Genomic DNA, 13,757 nt, shown 5'->3' with positions numbered 1-13,757 from the left:
AGAAGAGAAGAAAATAGAAGAGCGGGAGAAATGATTTTCAGGAATGAGCGACTAATTAGAGTTTAACCCTAATTTTATTTGTGCAATGACCATTATACCCCCGTCTTGTTATTATGAAGTAAATTAGTGATAGGGGAACTAATTTCTCCTTTAAATTCAAAAATTACATGTATTAATAATAGCCCTTGATTTTCTTGATCTTGTGGCTATGATTTGTTCTCTAGTTATTTGGTTAAGGGGTGTTTGCCATAGATCACTACCCTATATATATATATATATATATATATATATATAAGGGTCTTGTTAGGTTGAGATTTTTTAGCTTAATTGAGAATTGAGATGAATTTTCAGCCACTCATTTTGAAATGTCAACTACAAGTAGATTATATCAACTAAGGGTATTATCGTCATTTCATTTCAATAGCCAGAATATCAAATGTCAACAACTCGTATTAAAATGTCAACAACTAAAAATTTTTATTTTTTTATTTTTTAAATTTTTTTTTTTTTTTTAAAATTTTTTAAAAAAAAATTTATAAATTTTTTTTAATTTTTTTAATTTTCACGCGATGTCAACTACGATGTGTAGCCTGCACATCAAATGTCAATAGCCCTGCACATCAAATGTCAATAGCCTGCAAATCAAATGTCAACAGGTTATAGTTGACATTATATGTGTATAGGTGATATGAATCGTATATGTAGTTGACATTATATATGTGCAGTTGACATGAATTGTATATGTAGTTGACATTATATGTGTGTAGTTGACATGAATTGTATATGTAGTTGACATAAAAATAAAAATAATAAAAAAATAAAAAATCGAAAAAAAAAATTAATTTTTTTTAAAAAAATAAAAAAATATTTATTAAATAAAATGTATGATGAAATTACCATTCTTCCCTTTCACAATTAATTAATGTAAAAATATTTTCCATGTGGTAAATTCTGGACCACTCATTTAATAAAAATGAGTGGCTAATAATGCATCTCAATTCTCAATTAGGCTAAAAAATCTCAATTGATCACAACCCTATATATATATATATATATATAGAGTAGTGATCAAGATATAACTAATCTTAAGTGTATAACTAGAGAACAAATCTCAGCCACACATCTTAATAGAACAAATATTATTTATTTTAATAATACAAAATAGGCCAAGGGTACATTTGACAATTACATTATGAAATAGCCACTGTGTCGTGACCATTGCCGGCATCATCCGGGAAAACAGAAGGAAATGGACGTGGGCATTGTCAGGTTCCCTCACTCAGATCCGCGTCAGGCATTGCTCTGATCGATCTATCGCCCTTGTTGCCCAAGGGTATCCTCTTTTTATTTGATTGATTTGATTTAATTTATTTTTATCTGGATATTGATTGACTGAATTAAACCTTTTTGATCATTTCCTTTCCTACTTTGTTGATCGGAACTCGACTTGCAGATGATTATATTTATCCATGACTGCCGATTAGTCGCTTTTAGTGTAGCTCTGAAATTGTTTGATTGGAAGCTCGTTTGGAATCAGGTCAGCCGGGAAAACATAAGGAAATGGGGAAGGGATAAACTTTTTCCAGAGAAGCTAAATCCATATAAATCACATTTAAAAGCGAATCAAATTAGAGAAGAACGCAGCAACTATGTTAATGGATCTTCTTCCCTTTCAGAATTTGACAGTAGCAGAGTCCAATGCAAAACCCTTGGCAATTGGCATGAATGAGAATGTAGTTTTAGCCTTTCTTGTTAATTTTGAGGACAAATAGCACATTAAATATTAAATTATCTCTATATTCATTAAAATATCTTCGAGAATAGAGAGTAATATATTCATAAAAAATATCTTATTCTGATTTTACTTCACTCTTGTTTACAAAACACATCACTCTTATTATGATTTTACTTCACTCTTGTTTACAAAACACATCACTCTTATTCTGATTTTACTTCACTCTTGTTTACAAAACACGTCACTCTTATTCTGATTTTACTTCACCCTTGTTCACAAAACACGTCACTCTTATTCTGATTTTACTTCACTCTTGTTCACAAAACACGTCACTCTTATTCTGATTTTACTTCACTCTTGTTCACAAAACACATCACTCTTATTCTGATTTTACTTCACTCTTGTTTACAAAACACATCACTCTTATTCTGATTTTACTTCACTCTTGTTTACAAAACACGTCACTCTTATTCTGATTTTACTTCACTCTTGTTCACAAAACACGTCACTCTTATTCTGATTTTACTCCACTCTTGTTCACAAAACACGTCACTCTTATTCTGATTTTACTTCACTCTTGTTCACAAAACACGTCACTCTTATTCTGATTTTACTTCACTCTTGTTTACAAAACACATCACTCTTATTCTGATTTTACTTTACTCTTGTTCACAAAACACTTCACTCTTATTCTGATTTTACTTCACTCTTGTTCACAAAACACATCACTCTTATTCTGATTTTACTTCACCCTTGTTTACAAAACACACCACTCTTATTCTGATTTTACTCCACCCTTGTTTACAAAACGCATCACTCTTAGCATGATTTTACTTCACTCTTGTTTACAAAACACATCACTCTTAGCATGACTTTACTTCACTCTTGTTTACAAAACACATCACTCTTAGCATGACTTTACTTCACTTTTGTTTACAAAATACATCACTCTTAGCGTGATTTTACTTCACTCTTGTTTACAAAATACATCACTCTTAGCATGATTTTTACTTCACTCTTGTTTACAAAAAACATCACTATTAGCATGATTTTACTTCACTGTTATTAACAAAACCCATCACTATAACCATGATTTTACTTCACTGATGTTAACAAAATACATCACTATAACAAAAAATCAAAGAAACCTCTCTATAACCCTGGTGTTTCACAAATTGCCTCATACGCAAATTGCAAAAACTTAGTGTTTCACAAAACTTTATACATTTGTTATGCAGAATGGACTATTTTGGTTTAGGTGACGAGAACCATAAATCTTAACAGAGGCTTCATCATTCATTAACATGAGCAAACACATGCAAGTCTAACAAAGCATTGTAATGTCCTTTTTCACTCTCCTCTTCCTCCACGTTATGAAGGAGCAGAGTTTCAATAATGAGATCTTCCCACTCAATCTCCACACCACATTTCCTTTTAATCGGCTTCTTCCTCGCTTTCTCTAGCTCAAATACAGTAAGATTATTGCCCCCACCACGCATAATCCTCAATATGCGCAGCTTTGCGGCCTTGATCTTTTTCCTAGCCAAGCACGCTCTATTGAAGGATGGCGGCCGAGCATCCAATCCCACGTCAATCCGGCACCAAATCATGCAGCCACGAATCAATTTTCTCCAGAGGATCGCCGCCTTTGGTGCGCGAATTGATCGATTCCTCGCTTCCGTGATTCCGCAGGCGTTGCGGCGGCAGCGGAGAAGAAGACGCGGTTTCAAATGAATTCAACTTTTGCAACCTAACCTGATTTTGGAGTTAATTCAATAGGCTATGCAATGACCAGAATACCCCTGCCTTGTTATTTAAGAGTAAATTTGGGATTGAGAGAACTAATATCTCATTAAATTCAAAAATTAATACTAGCCCTTGATTTTTTTGATCTTGTGGCTATTATTGGTTCTCTAGTTATATGGTTAAGAGGTGTTTGCCATAGATCATGACTATATATATATATGGGAACGTTATTCTCCTTTTCACATCTGAGATCCTTTTTCCTTCCTAATATTACGCGTTAGATCTAAGGCATCAACGGATCAGATTGATTCTATAAAACTGGTTCCGTGTTGCATTATAGAAGGTGGTTGTATGCATTACAGGGTTATTATTGACATTTGACGGAAAAGTAACTGCCACATTTTGGTATCTGCGAATAATGCACCACATGGTCACGAGTAATGCATATAATTGACTATATAATGCACAATATGTGAACTGCAATGCATACGAATAAGATGTACCATGTTATGATGTTTGGACACACGTTTCTTGTTTCCCCTAAGGGTTTAATAAGCTTAGGGGCTAGGGTATAGTACGTAGACACATATGTAATCTTCACATGGTAACGAGTAATGGATATAATTGACTATATAATGCACAATTTGTGAACTGCAATGCATACGAACAAGATGTGCTGTGTTATGATGTTTGACACACGTTTCTTGTTTCCCCTAAGGGTTTAATAAGCTTAGGGGCCAGGGTATAGTACGTACGCATTAATAACAAATTATAAAACGATACGAATAATTCACCAAATTGTCACGAGTAATGGATGTTATTAACTATATAATGCACAATATGTGAACTGCAATGCATACGAATAAGATGTACCATGTTATGATGTTTGACACACGTTTCTTGTTTCCCCTAAGAGTTTAATAAGCTTAGGGGCTAGGGTATAGTACGTAGACATTACTAACAAATTGTTGTTATTGGAATATACGTATGTGCGTTATTTGGTTTAGGTAGTGCATTATGTAGCTGTTAATTGTCATTATCTCAGTATATTATGAATTATTAGAGGTATTGTGTATATGGGTTAATCTACGGATTGAAGATTACATACGTGCATTTAGTAATGTCTACGTACTATATCCTAGTCCCTAAGCTTATTAAACCCTTAGGGGAAACAAGAAACGTGTGTCAAACATCATAACATGGTACATCTTATTCGTATGCATTGCAGTTCACATATTGTGCATTATATAGTTAATAACATCCATTACTCGTGACAATTTGGTGAATTATTCGTATCGTTTTATAATTTGTTATTAATGCGTACGTGCTATACCCTAGCCCCTAAGCTTATTAAACCCTTAGGGGAAACAAGAAACGTGTGTCAAACATCATAACACAGCACATCTTGTTCGTATGCATTGCAGTTCACAAATTGTGCATTATATAGTCAATTATATCCATTATTCGTTACCATGTGAAGATTACATACGTGTCTACGTACTATACCCTAGCCCCTAAGCTTATTAAACCCTTAGGGGAAACAAGAAACGTGTGTCAAACATCATAACACAACACATCTTGTTCGTATGCATTGCAGTTCACATATTGTGCATTATATAGGCAATTATATGCATTACTCGTGACCATGTGGTATATTATTCGTAGCGGTTTCCAGCCATTATTAGATTACTATTGTACCCTCATAATGCACAAAATAGGACAAATAATGCAACACGGGATTAATTACCCAATGTTGATCTTGACCGTCCATTTCTCTAATCTAATGGCTGATATTAAGAAGGAAAAAGGAGGAAATATAGGAAAAGGAAATGAATACATCCATATATATATATATATAGGGGAGCGTTATTCTCCTTTTCACATCTTAGATTCTTTTTCCTTCTTAATATTACGCGTTAGATCTAAGGCATCAACGGATCAGATTGATTCTATAAAACTGGTTCCGTGTTGCATTATAGAAGGTGGTTGTATGCATTACAGGGTTATTATTGACATTTGACAGAAAAGTAACTGCCACATTTTGGTATCTGCGAATAATGCACCACATGGTCACGAGTAATGCATATAATTGACTATATAATGCACATTATGTGAACTGCAATGCATACGAATAAGATGTACCATGTTATGATGTTTGGACACACGTTTCTTGTTTCCCCTAAGGGTTTAATAAGCTTAGCGGCCAGGGTATAGTACCTAGACACGTATGTAATCTTCACATGGTAACGAGTAATGGATATAATTGACTATATAATGCACAATTTGTGAACTGCAATGCATACGAACAAGATGTGCTGTGTTATGATGTTTGACACACGTTTCTTGTTTCCCCTAAGGGTTTAATAAGCTTAGGGGCTAGGGTATAGTACGTACGCATTAATAACAAATTATAAAACGATACGAATAATTCACTAAATTGTCACGAGTAATGGATGTTATTAACTATATAATGCACAATATGTGAACTGCAATGCATACGAATAAGATGTACCATATTATGATGTTTGACACACGTTTCTTGTTTCCCCTAAGGGTTTAATAAGCTTAGGGGCTAGGGTATAGTACGTAGACATTACTAACAAATTGTTGTTATTGGAATATACGTATGTGCATTATTTGGTTTAGGTAGTGCATTATGTAGCTGTTAATTGTCATTATCTCAGTATATTATGCATTATTAGAGGTATTGTGTATATGGGTTAATCAACGGATTGAAGATTACATACGTGCATTTAGTAATGTCTACGTACTATACCCTAGCCCCTAAGCTTATTAAACCCTTAGGGGAAACAAGAAACGTGTGTCAAACATCATAACACGGTACATCTTATTCGTATGCATTGCAGTTCACATATTGTGCATTATATAGGTAATAACATCCATTACTCGTGACAATTTGGTGAATTATTCGTATCGTTTTATAATTTGTTATTAATGCGTACGTGCTATACCCTAGCCCCTAAACTTATTAAACCCTTAGGGGAAACAAGAAACGTGTGTCAAACATCATAACACAGCACATCTTGTTCGTATGCATTGCAGTTCACAAATTGTGCATTATATAGTCAATTATATCCATTATTCGTTACCATGTGAAGATTACATACGTGTCTACGTACTATACCCTAGCCCCTAAGCTTATTAAACCCTTAGGGGAAACAAGAAACGTGTGTCCAAACATCATAACATGGTACATCTTCTTCGTATGCATTGCAGTTCACATATTGTGCATTATATAGTCAATTATATGCATTACTCGTGACCATGTGGTGCATTATTCGTAGCGATTTCCAGCCATTATTAGATTACTATTGTACCCTCATAATGCACAAAATAGGACAATTAATGCAACACGGGATTAATTACCCAATGTTGATCTTGACCATCCATTTCTCTAATCTAATGGCTGATATTAAGAAGGAAAAAGGAGGAAATATAGGAAAAGGAAATGAATACATCCCCCTATATATATATATATATATATATATATATATATATATATATATATAGAGGATGTATGCATTTCCTTTTTTTATCTTTTCTCCTATTTCTTTTTTAATCTCAGCCATTCATTCTAAAGATCTAACGGCTCCAAATAATGCTAACTTATGTTAAATTAATTCATTAAAAAATGAGAAAAGGATATTTTAGGGAATTAAAGTTGATGGTAGTTATGGAAAATCCCATGATTTTCTCTTCCAAACTAATTGATTTTTTACACACGTTCAATATTTTATTTCGTATCTTCAAAAAAATTTTAATTGGATCAAGAAGATTTCGTATCCTAGTATTAGCGTGTCTATTATCTAAAACAAATTAAATGTCTTAGAATAATTGATTTCTATAAATTATTTGTTCACTTACACTAAAATCATATTTTCCAATAGTATGTCATGAGTGTTTGAGGCAAAATGCACCATTTAATTTCGGTATTATGTTTTATAGACTTCGAACATACTACACCCTAGCCCCTAAGCTTGCTAAACCCTTAGGGAAAACAAGAAACGTTAACCAAACATCGAAACATGGCACAACTTAAATTAAATGGCTCAGGATAAATGTTCATTACATATCACAAATAATGCATTACAGAAACTAAACTGTGCATTATACTATATAATATGTACATTATGTATATCGGTAAAAAAAACCTACGCGCTATGAATTTGCAACCCCAGATGAATTACTGCGGCTCGTGTATTGGGACAACGTTCTGTCGACTTAGAACATACTACACCCTAGCCCATATGCTTGTTAAACCCTTAGGGAAAACAAGAAACGTGCGCCAAACAACTAGTATAATGCGCAGTTTAGTTTCTGTAATGCATTATTTGTGATATGTAATGAACATTTATCCTGACCAGTTTAATTTAAGTTGTATCGTGTTTCGATGTTTGGTTCACGTATCTTGTTTTTCCTAAGGGTTTTAACAAGTTGTGCCATGTTTCGATATTTGGTTCACGTTTCTTGTTTTCCCTAAGGGTTTAACAAGCCTAGGGGCTAGGGTGTAGTATGTTCTAAGTCTAAAAAACATTGTCCAAATACACGAGCTGCAGTAATTCAGATGGAGTTGCACATGCATAGCGCATAGGTATTTTTTTACTGATATACATAATGTACATATTGTAGAGTATAATGCGTATTTTAGTTTCTGTAATGCATTATTTGTGATACGTAATGAACGTTTATCCTGACCCGTTTAATTTAAGTTGTGCCATGTTTCGATGTTTGGCGCACGTTTCTTGTTTTCCCTAAGGGTTTAACAAGCCTAGGGGCTAGGGTGTAGTATGCTCTAAGTCTAAAAAACGTTGTCCAAATACACGAGCTGCAGTTATTCGTCTGTGGTTGCACATAATGTATATTTTGTATAGTATAATGCGTAGTTTATATTCTATAATGCATTATTTGTGATGTGTAATGCACATTTATCCTGACCCGTTTAATTTAGGTTGTGCCGTGTGCCGTTGTTTGGCGAACATTTCTTGTTTTCCCTAAGGGTTTGACAAGCCTTGGGGCTAGGGTGTAGTATGTTCTAAGTCTTAAAAACGTTGTCCAAATACACGAGCTGGAGTAATTCGTCTGGGTTGCACCTGCATAACGCGTAGGTATATTTTGAAACAGATATACATAATGTACATATTATATAGTGTAATGCGTAGTTTTAGTTTCTGTAATGCATTATTTGTGATATGTAATGAACATTTATCCAGCACCGTTTGTTTCATTTAAGTTGTGTCGTGTTTCGATGTTTGGCGCACGTTCCTTGTTTTCCCTAAAGGTTTAACAAGCCCAGGGGCTAGGGTGTAGTATGCTTTAAGTCTAAAAAACATTGTCCAAATACACGAGCTGCAGTAATTCATCTCGGATTACACATGCATAGCGCGTAGGTATTTTTTAAAACAGATATACATAATGTACATTTTAGTGTAGTATAATGCGTAATTTAGTTTCTGTAATGCATTTTTTGTGATATGTAATGAACATCTATCCTGACCCGTTTAATTTAAGGTGTGCCGTGTTTCGATGTTTGGCGCATGTTTCTTGTTTTCCCTAGGGGTTTAACAAGCCTAGGGGCTAGGGTTTAGTATGTACGACAGCAACCACGCTATGCATAAAACAGGATAAATAATGCATTCAAATAGCCAAATAATGTACAGAATCACTCAAGTAATGAACATACAAATATTGCATCCATACTTAAACTCATGTACAACAGCAGTCAAATGATGCATAAAACATGATAAATAATACATAGAAATAGCTAAATAATGTACAAATATTGCATTCGCTCTTAGACTCATGTACAAGTTCCGTGACGGCTTCCTTCTGCCATGGAGTTAAACTCTTTATACAATTCAGAAACTCTGTAGGAGTTCGTCAACAATACAGATGGTCGACGTTCCTACCCCTTGGTTTCCAATCCTCGGTCTCTTCCGGAGCTGTACTAGTCCCGGTCTCTGATAATCAATCCCGGAATTTCTGGGCAATTCCTACTGGCAGTATATCATCGACCGCCTCGTCGATGTCCAATCTTAGCTGCTTTAATGCTGTACAACATATAGAATAATAACATACAATTAGTTACATAATGTACAGACTGAATAAAATAATTTCGACAGTTATACTGCATTCACTTATACACCCTTGTACAGAAGCATCAAAATAATGCATAAAAACTGATACATAATGCATTTTAATAATCAAATAATGTTCAGAATAAAATCAACAAATGCACCATGAATATTGCAATCACTCATTGTCCCAAGTCCAACAACAGTCACATAAAGCATAAACCATGATAAATAATACACTAAAATAACTAAATAATGTACAGATCCGATCAAGTAATGAACATACAAATATTCCATTCACTCTTTGACCCATGTATAACAGCAGTCACATGATGCATAAAACAAGATAATTAATGCATTCAAATAGCCAAATAATGAACCGACTCACTCAAGTAATGAACATGTAAATATTGCAGTCACTCTTAGACTCATGTACAACAGCAGTCAAATGATGCATAAAATAGGATAAAGAATGCATAGAAATAGCTACATAATGTACAGATTCGATCAAGTAATGAACATACAGATATTGCATTCACTCTTTGACCCATGTACAACACAAGTCACATAATGGCTAAACCATGCTAAATAATGCATAGAAATAGCTACATAATGTACAGATTCAATCAAGAAACGAACATACAACTACTGCATTCACTCATTGACCCATGTACAACAGCAGGCCTATAATGCCTAAAACATGATAATTAATGCATACAAATAAGTAAATAATGTACAGATTCAGTTAAATAATGCGGTCATGAATATTGCATTCACCCAATACTTCATGTACAGAAGCAGCCAATTATTCCAGGAATTGGACATGCAAATGAAATTGAATGCTCACCTTCAGGCTGGGATGGTTGTGAAGTGGAAGGACGTCCTCTTTTCGTCGTGATAAATCTGGGAGACGAACCAAAAAATCAGAACCCTATCAGATTTCATCTACATAATGGGTAACTAAACAATTTTTAACCATAATCTAGAAGAAATACCATTTTGAAAATATCCTTATTTAAGGGCAAAAATGGGTGATTCGTCGTTTGTGTGGTGTGGTAGGGTCGAAAATCGGGGATAAACGTTTGCTGAAACCCAGAAATTAAACCCAGAAATTAAACTTCGACAAGCCGTACCTCCTCGTCGAGCGCAGAAAATGCTTGCACAAAATGGGAGGGTTGTTGAACCGGGAATCAGACGACCTTCGAAGGTCCGTTGAGATGGCCGGTACCTTGAATAGGCGGCTAGGGTTTCGAAATGGGATGGAGATTGGGGAGACGAAGCGGGTAGAGAGATTGAGAGTAGATACTTTGGAGTGAGAAATGTGTAGAGTAAATGGAAGGTCGTGGGTATACTCTACTAAAATCTCGCACATGCTGTTTCCGGGAGGTATTGAGAATATACATTTACTAATTAACCCCGATGATGTACGAAATGCACCAAATAATGCACCGACAGAATCCTAACTATGCTTCTAATCCGGATCGTCCATCCATCTAATCTAACGCTCCAAATGAAGAAGGAACTTAAATCTAAGGGGAGAAAAGGAGATTAACACTACCATATATATATATATATATATATTAGTTTTATAGTAAAATGTGAATGTAATAAGTTGGTGGATGTGAGACCTACTTACCATTTGTGGTAAAAGTAAAATATGATTGTTATTATGGGACGGACCAAAATAGCAAAATGTAACTCTTATTATGGGATGTTATTGAGGGACAGAGGTTGTATTATTTAATCTAGTGATCAACTGTAGTATTCAAAGAAAAATAAAACAAAAGAAGCATAGATAAGAAGACATAAATGAATCAATTGTATACAAGCCAAGACCATTATACAGTACTTTTTTATATAAATATGAATATATTACATAAAGTAGAATAAAATGAAAAAAAAAGTGCATAATGTATGATCAAGTAAACATGCCAAAACGAACGGGAACATCAGCTGCCTTGAGCCAATCCTCGCCATGCAGGAAAGGACCAACCGTGAACTTCAACACATCGTCCCTCTTCAACTTCTTATACCCTCCCCACTTCACCCTCTCCTTCGTCCCCGCCCCGGCCCCCTTGTTGTTGAACTCCGCATAAAATAGCGTCTTCAACCCCAACTCCCCGCTCCACTCCTTCCACCCCTCCGGCGCTATCACATCCCCGATCTCAGACTCCATGATTATCGTCCTGGAATACTCCTTCCACGGCCTCCCGAGGAAGCTCTTCACCTTGCCCTTCTCTGGCTCCAGCTTGTCGTCCGCGAGGATCTTGCAGTTCTGCAGCACGATGCCGGTTGTCTCCCGCCTCTCTGCCCGCCCCTGCGCCGTCACCACGTTCTGCTGGCTCTCCAGCGGCTTTCTTAGGTATATGTTGCAGTTTTGGAACACGGCCGCTGCGTCGCCGAAGATGAAGTCGACCGTGCCTGTGATGTAGCAGCTGCGGTAGAACTGCCTGTGCGATTGGACGTAGAGCGTGCTCTTGTACCCTTCCATGCGGCAGTTCACGAATATCGAATGGTCGGATTGGACCCGGAGCGCCACCGCTTGATGCTTCTCTGGCCCAGCTGTGTTTCGGAACCCCAGCGACTGCGCCATGAATCCGTCTCCGATAGCAACTGCGTGCAGTTAATGTACAATTAGTAAAGTAAGAGTGATATAGAAAAAAAAATAAATATTATTGTTACTGGAGAATGAGTCTGGCCTAATCACATAGAAAAATGTTTATAGTAAGAAGCAATTTGAGTTGAAGTTTGCGAATGATTACAAAAGGTTGCGGTCTCGAACGTTGTAACTCCGTCCACGAAATTCTTGCTTCCGGTGATAATGCTCTTCTGCGATCCGTCTCCGTACATTGTCACGTTTGCCATGTCCTTGGCTACCACTACTGTCTCATCGTACACCCCTTCTTTCACGTATATTACATATCTGTTCGCACAAAACTAATAATCATACAACTTAATCTTTTAAAAATGTGTTCATGCAGATAACTCATCTATCTTAAAGTTATCTAAAATAAAATAATCTAAAAATGTGTGTTCTTATCAGTATTTCTTTATGGAAACATACCGTCCTTTGAAATTCTTAGGCATTGCGTTGAGCGCCGCGTTAATGGTCGTGAAATTCCCGGAATTGTCCTTGGCCACGGTGACATTCGGCGTCAGCTTCCCACCGTCATCTTTCAAGGATCTACGGTGGTGCTGGTGGTTGAAACCCAAGAGCCTCCGCTGGGCCCCACCACCGGAGGCCTCCGCCTGTGTGAGCAGGGCGGAGACCTGCGACACGATGGAGAGCGTGTTGCTCCCGAGCATCCTCACGCTCTCCATAATCTTCTTCATCTTCTGCTTGTCCGCCCCCTCGGGGAAGCCGTCGACGCACGTCTGCTGGTACGAGATGACCGCGCTCAGCCAGTTGTTCAGCTCGTCCTTCGCCGTCGCCATCTTTCCGATATCCGCCCCCTTCACCATCGCCATCGAGCTGTTCAGCTCGTCCTTCGCGTCCTTCATCAAAACAAGGCAGTCGTTCAGCGCGGCCTTTTTCATCGGCGCCTCGAACCCGACACCTTTGGCCTGGTTGATCACGTCGTCGATCTCCTTCGAGGTCGCGACGAGCAGGGCGCGGAGCATGTCCATCGGCGTGGCGGACGCGTTGTTCTTCACCTCCTCAAGGATGCTCTCCTCGCATGTCTTCTTATAGTCGGTGTTGGCGCAGACGGTCTTCACGGCGTTCTGGGAGGTCTTGGGCTTGGCCGAGGGAGGCGGGGGGTGGTGGGACCCGGCGGCGGATTTGTGGTTGGTCTTGTAGATGGCGAAGCAGACGGCGGCGGCGAGGAGCAGGATGACGATGACGGAGAGGATGAAGGCGAGGATGAGGCGCTGCTTGAACTTCTTCTTCTTCTCCTCTTGGCGGCGCTGGGAGATGAGGTCGAAGTCTTGGAAGGCCATTGGATTGATTGATGATGGGTTGTTGCGGTGGTGTTGGTGGTGGTGGGTTTTTTCTGCCTTGGCCGCGCGGTGGATTAAGCCAAGGCAGTTTTTTTCCCGATGAACGTTTTTGTGAGATTCATGGTTTGGTGTTTGGTTTATATTTGAGTTCTTTGGATGATTGTGGTTTGTTGGGGCGTGGATTGCAGTCGCGCTTAGTTTAGCAAGTGATGCTCCGGATTGGAGGGTTTTTAGGACTATAATTT

At 37.3% G+C, this 13,757-nt stretch overlaps 1 protein-coding gene across 1 annotated transcript; it reads right to left on the bottom strand.

Annotated features, from left to right (window-relative positions):
- Positions 1-11,367: 11,367 nt before the first annotated feature.
- LOC121786482 (pectinesterase-like) lies at positions 11,368-13,642 on the bottom strand. Its single transcript, XM_042185124.1, has 3 exons — positions 12,638-13,642; positions 12,336-12,496; positions 11,368-12,186 (listed from the first exon to the last, which is right to left on the bottom strand). The coding sequence occupies exons 1-3, from the start codon at positions 13,510-13,512 to the stop codon at positions 11,492-11,494; spliced, it is 1,731 nt and encodes a 576-aa protein (XP_042041058.1). The 5' UTR covers positions 13,513-13,642; the 3' UTR covers positions 11,368-11,491.
- Positions 13,643-13,757: the final 115 nt, after the last annotated feature.

Source organism: Salvia splendens, chromosome 22 (assembly GCF_004379255.2).
Source record: "Salvia splendens isolate huo1 chromosome 22, SspV2, whole genome shotgun sequence".
In the NCBI taxonomy this organism is placed as follows: Eukaryota; Viridiplantae; Streptophyta; class Magnoliopsida; order Lamiales; family Lamiaceae; genus Salvia; species Salvia splendens.
Note: the sequence above shows the minus strand (reverse complement) of the source record. Positions and strands in the feature narration are given on the sequence as shown.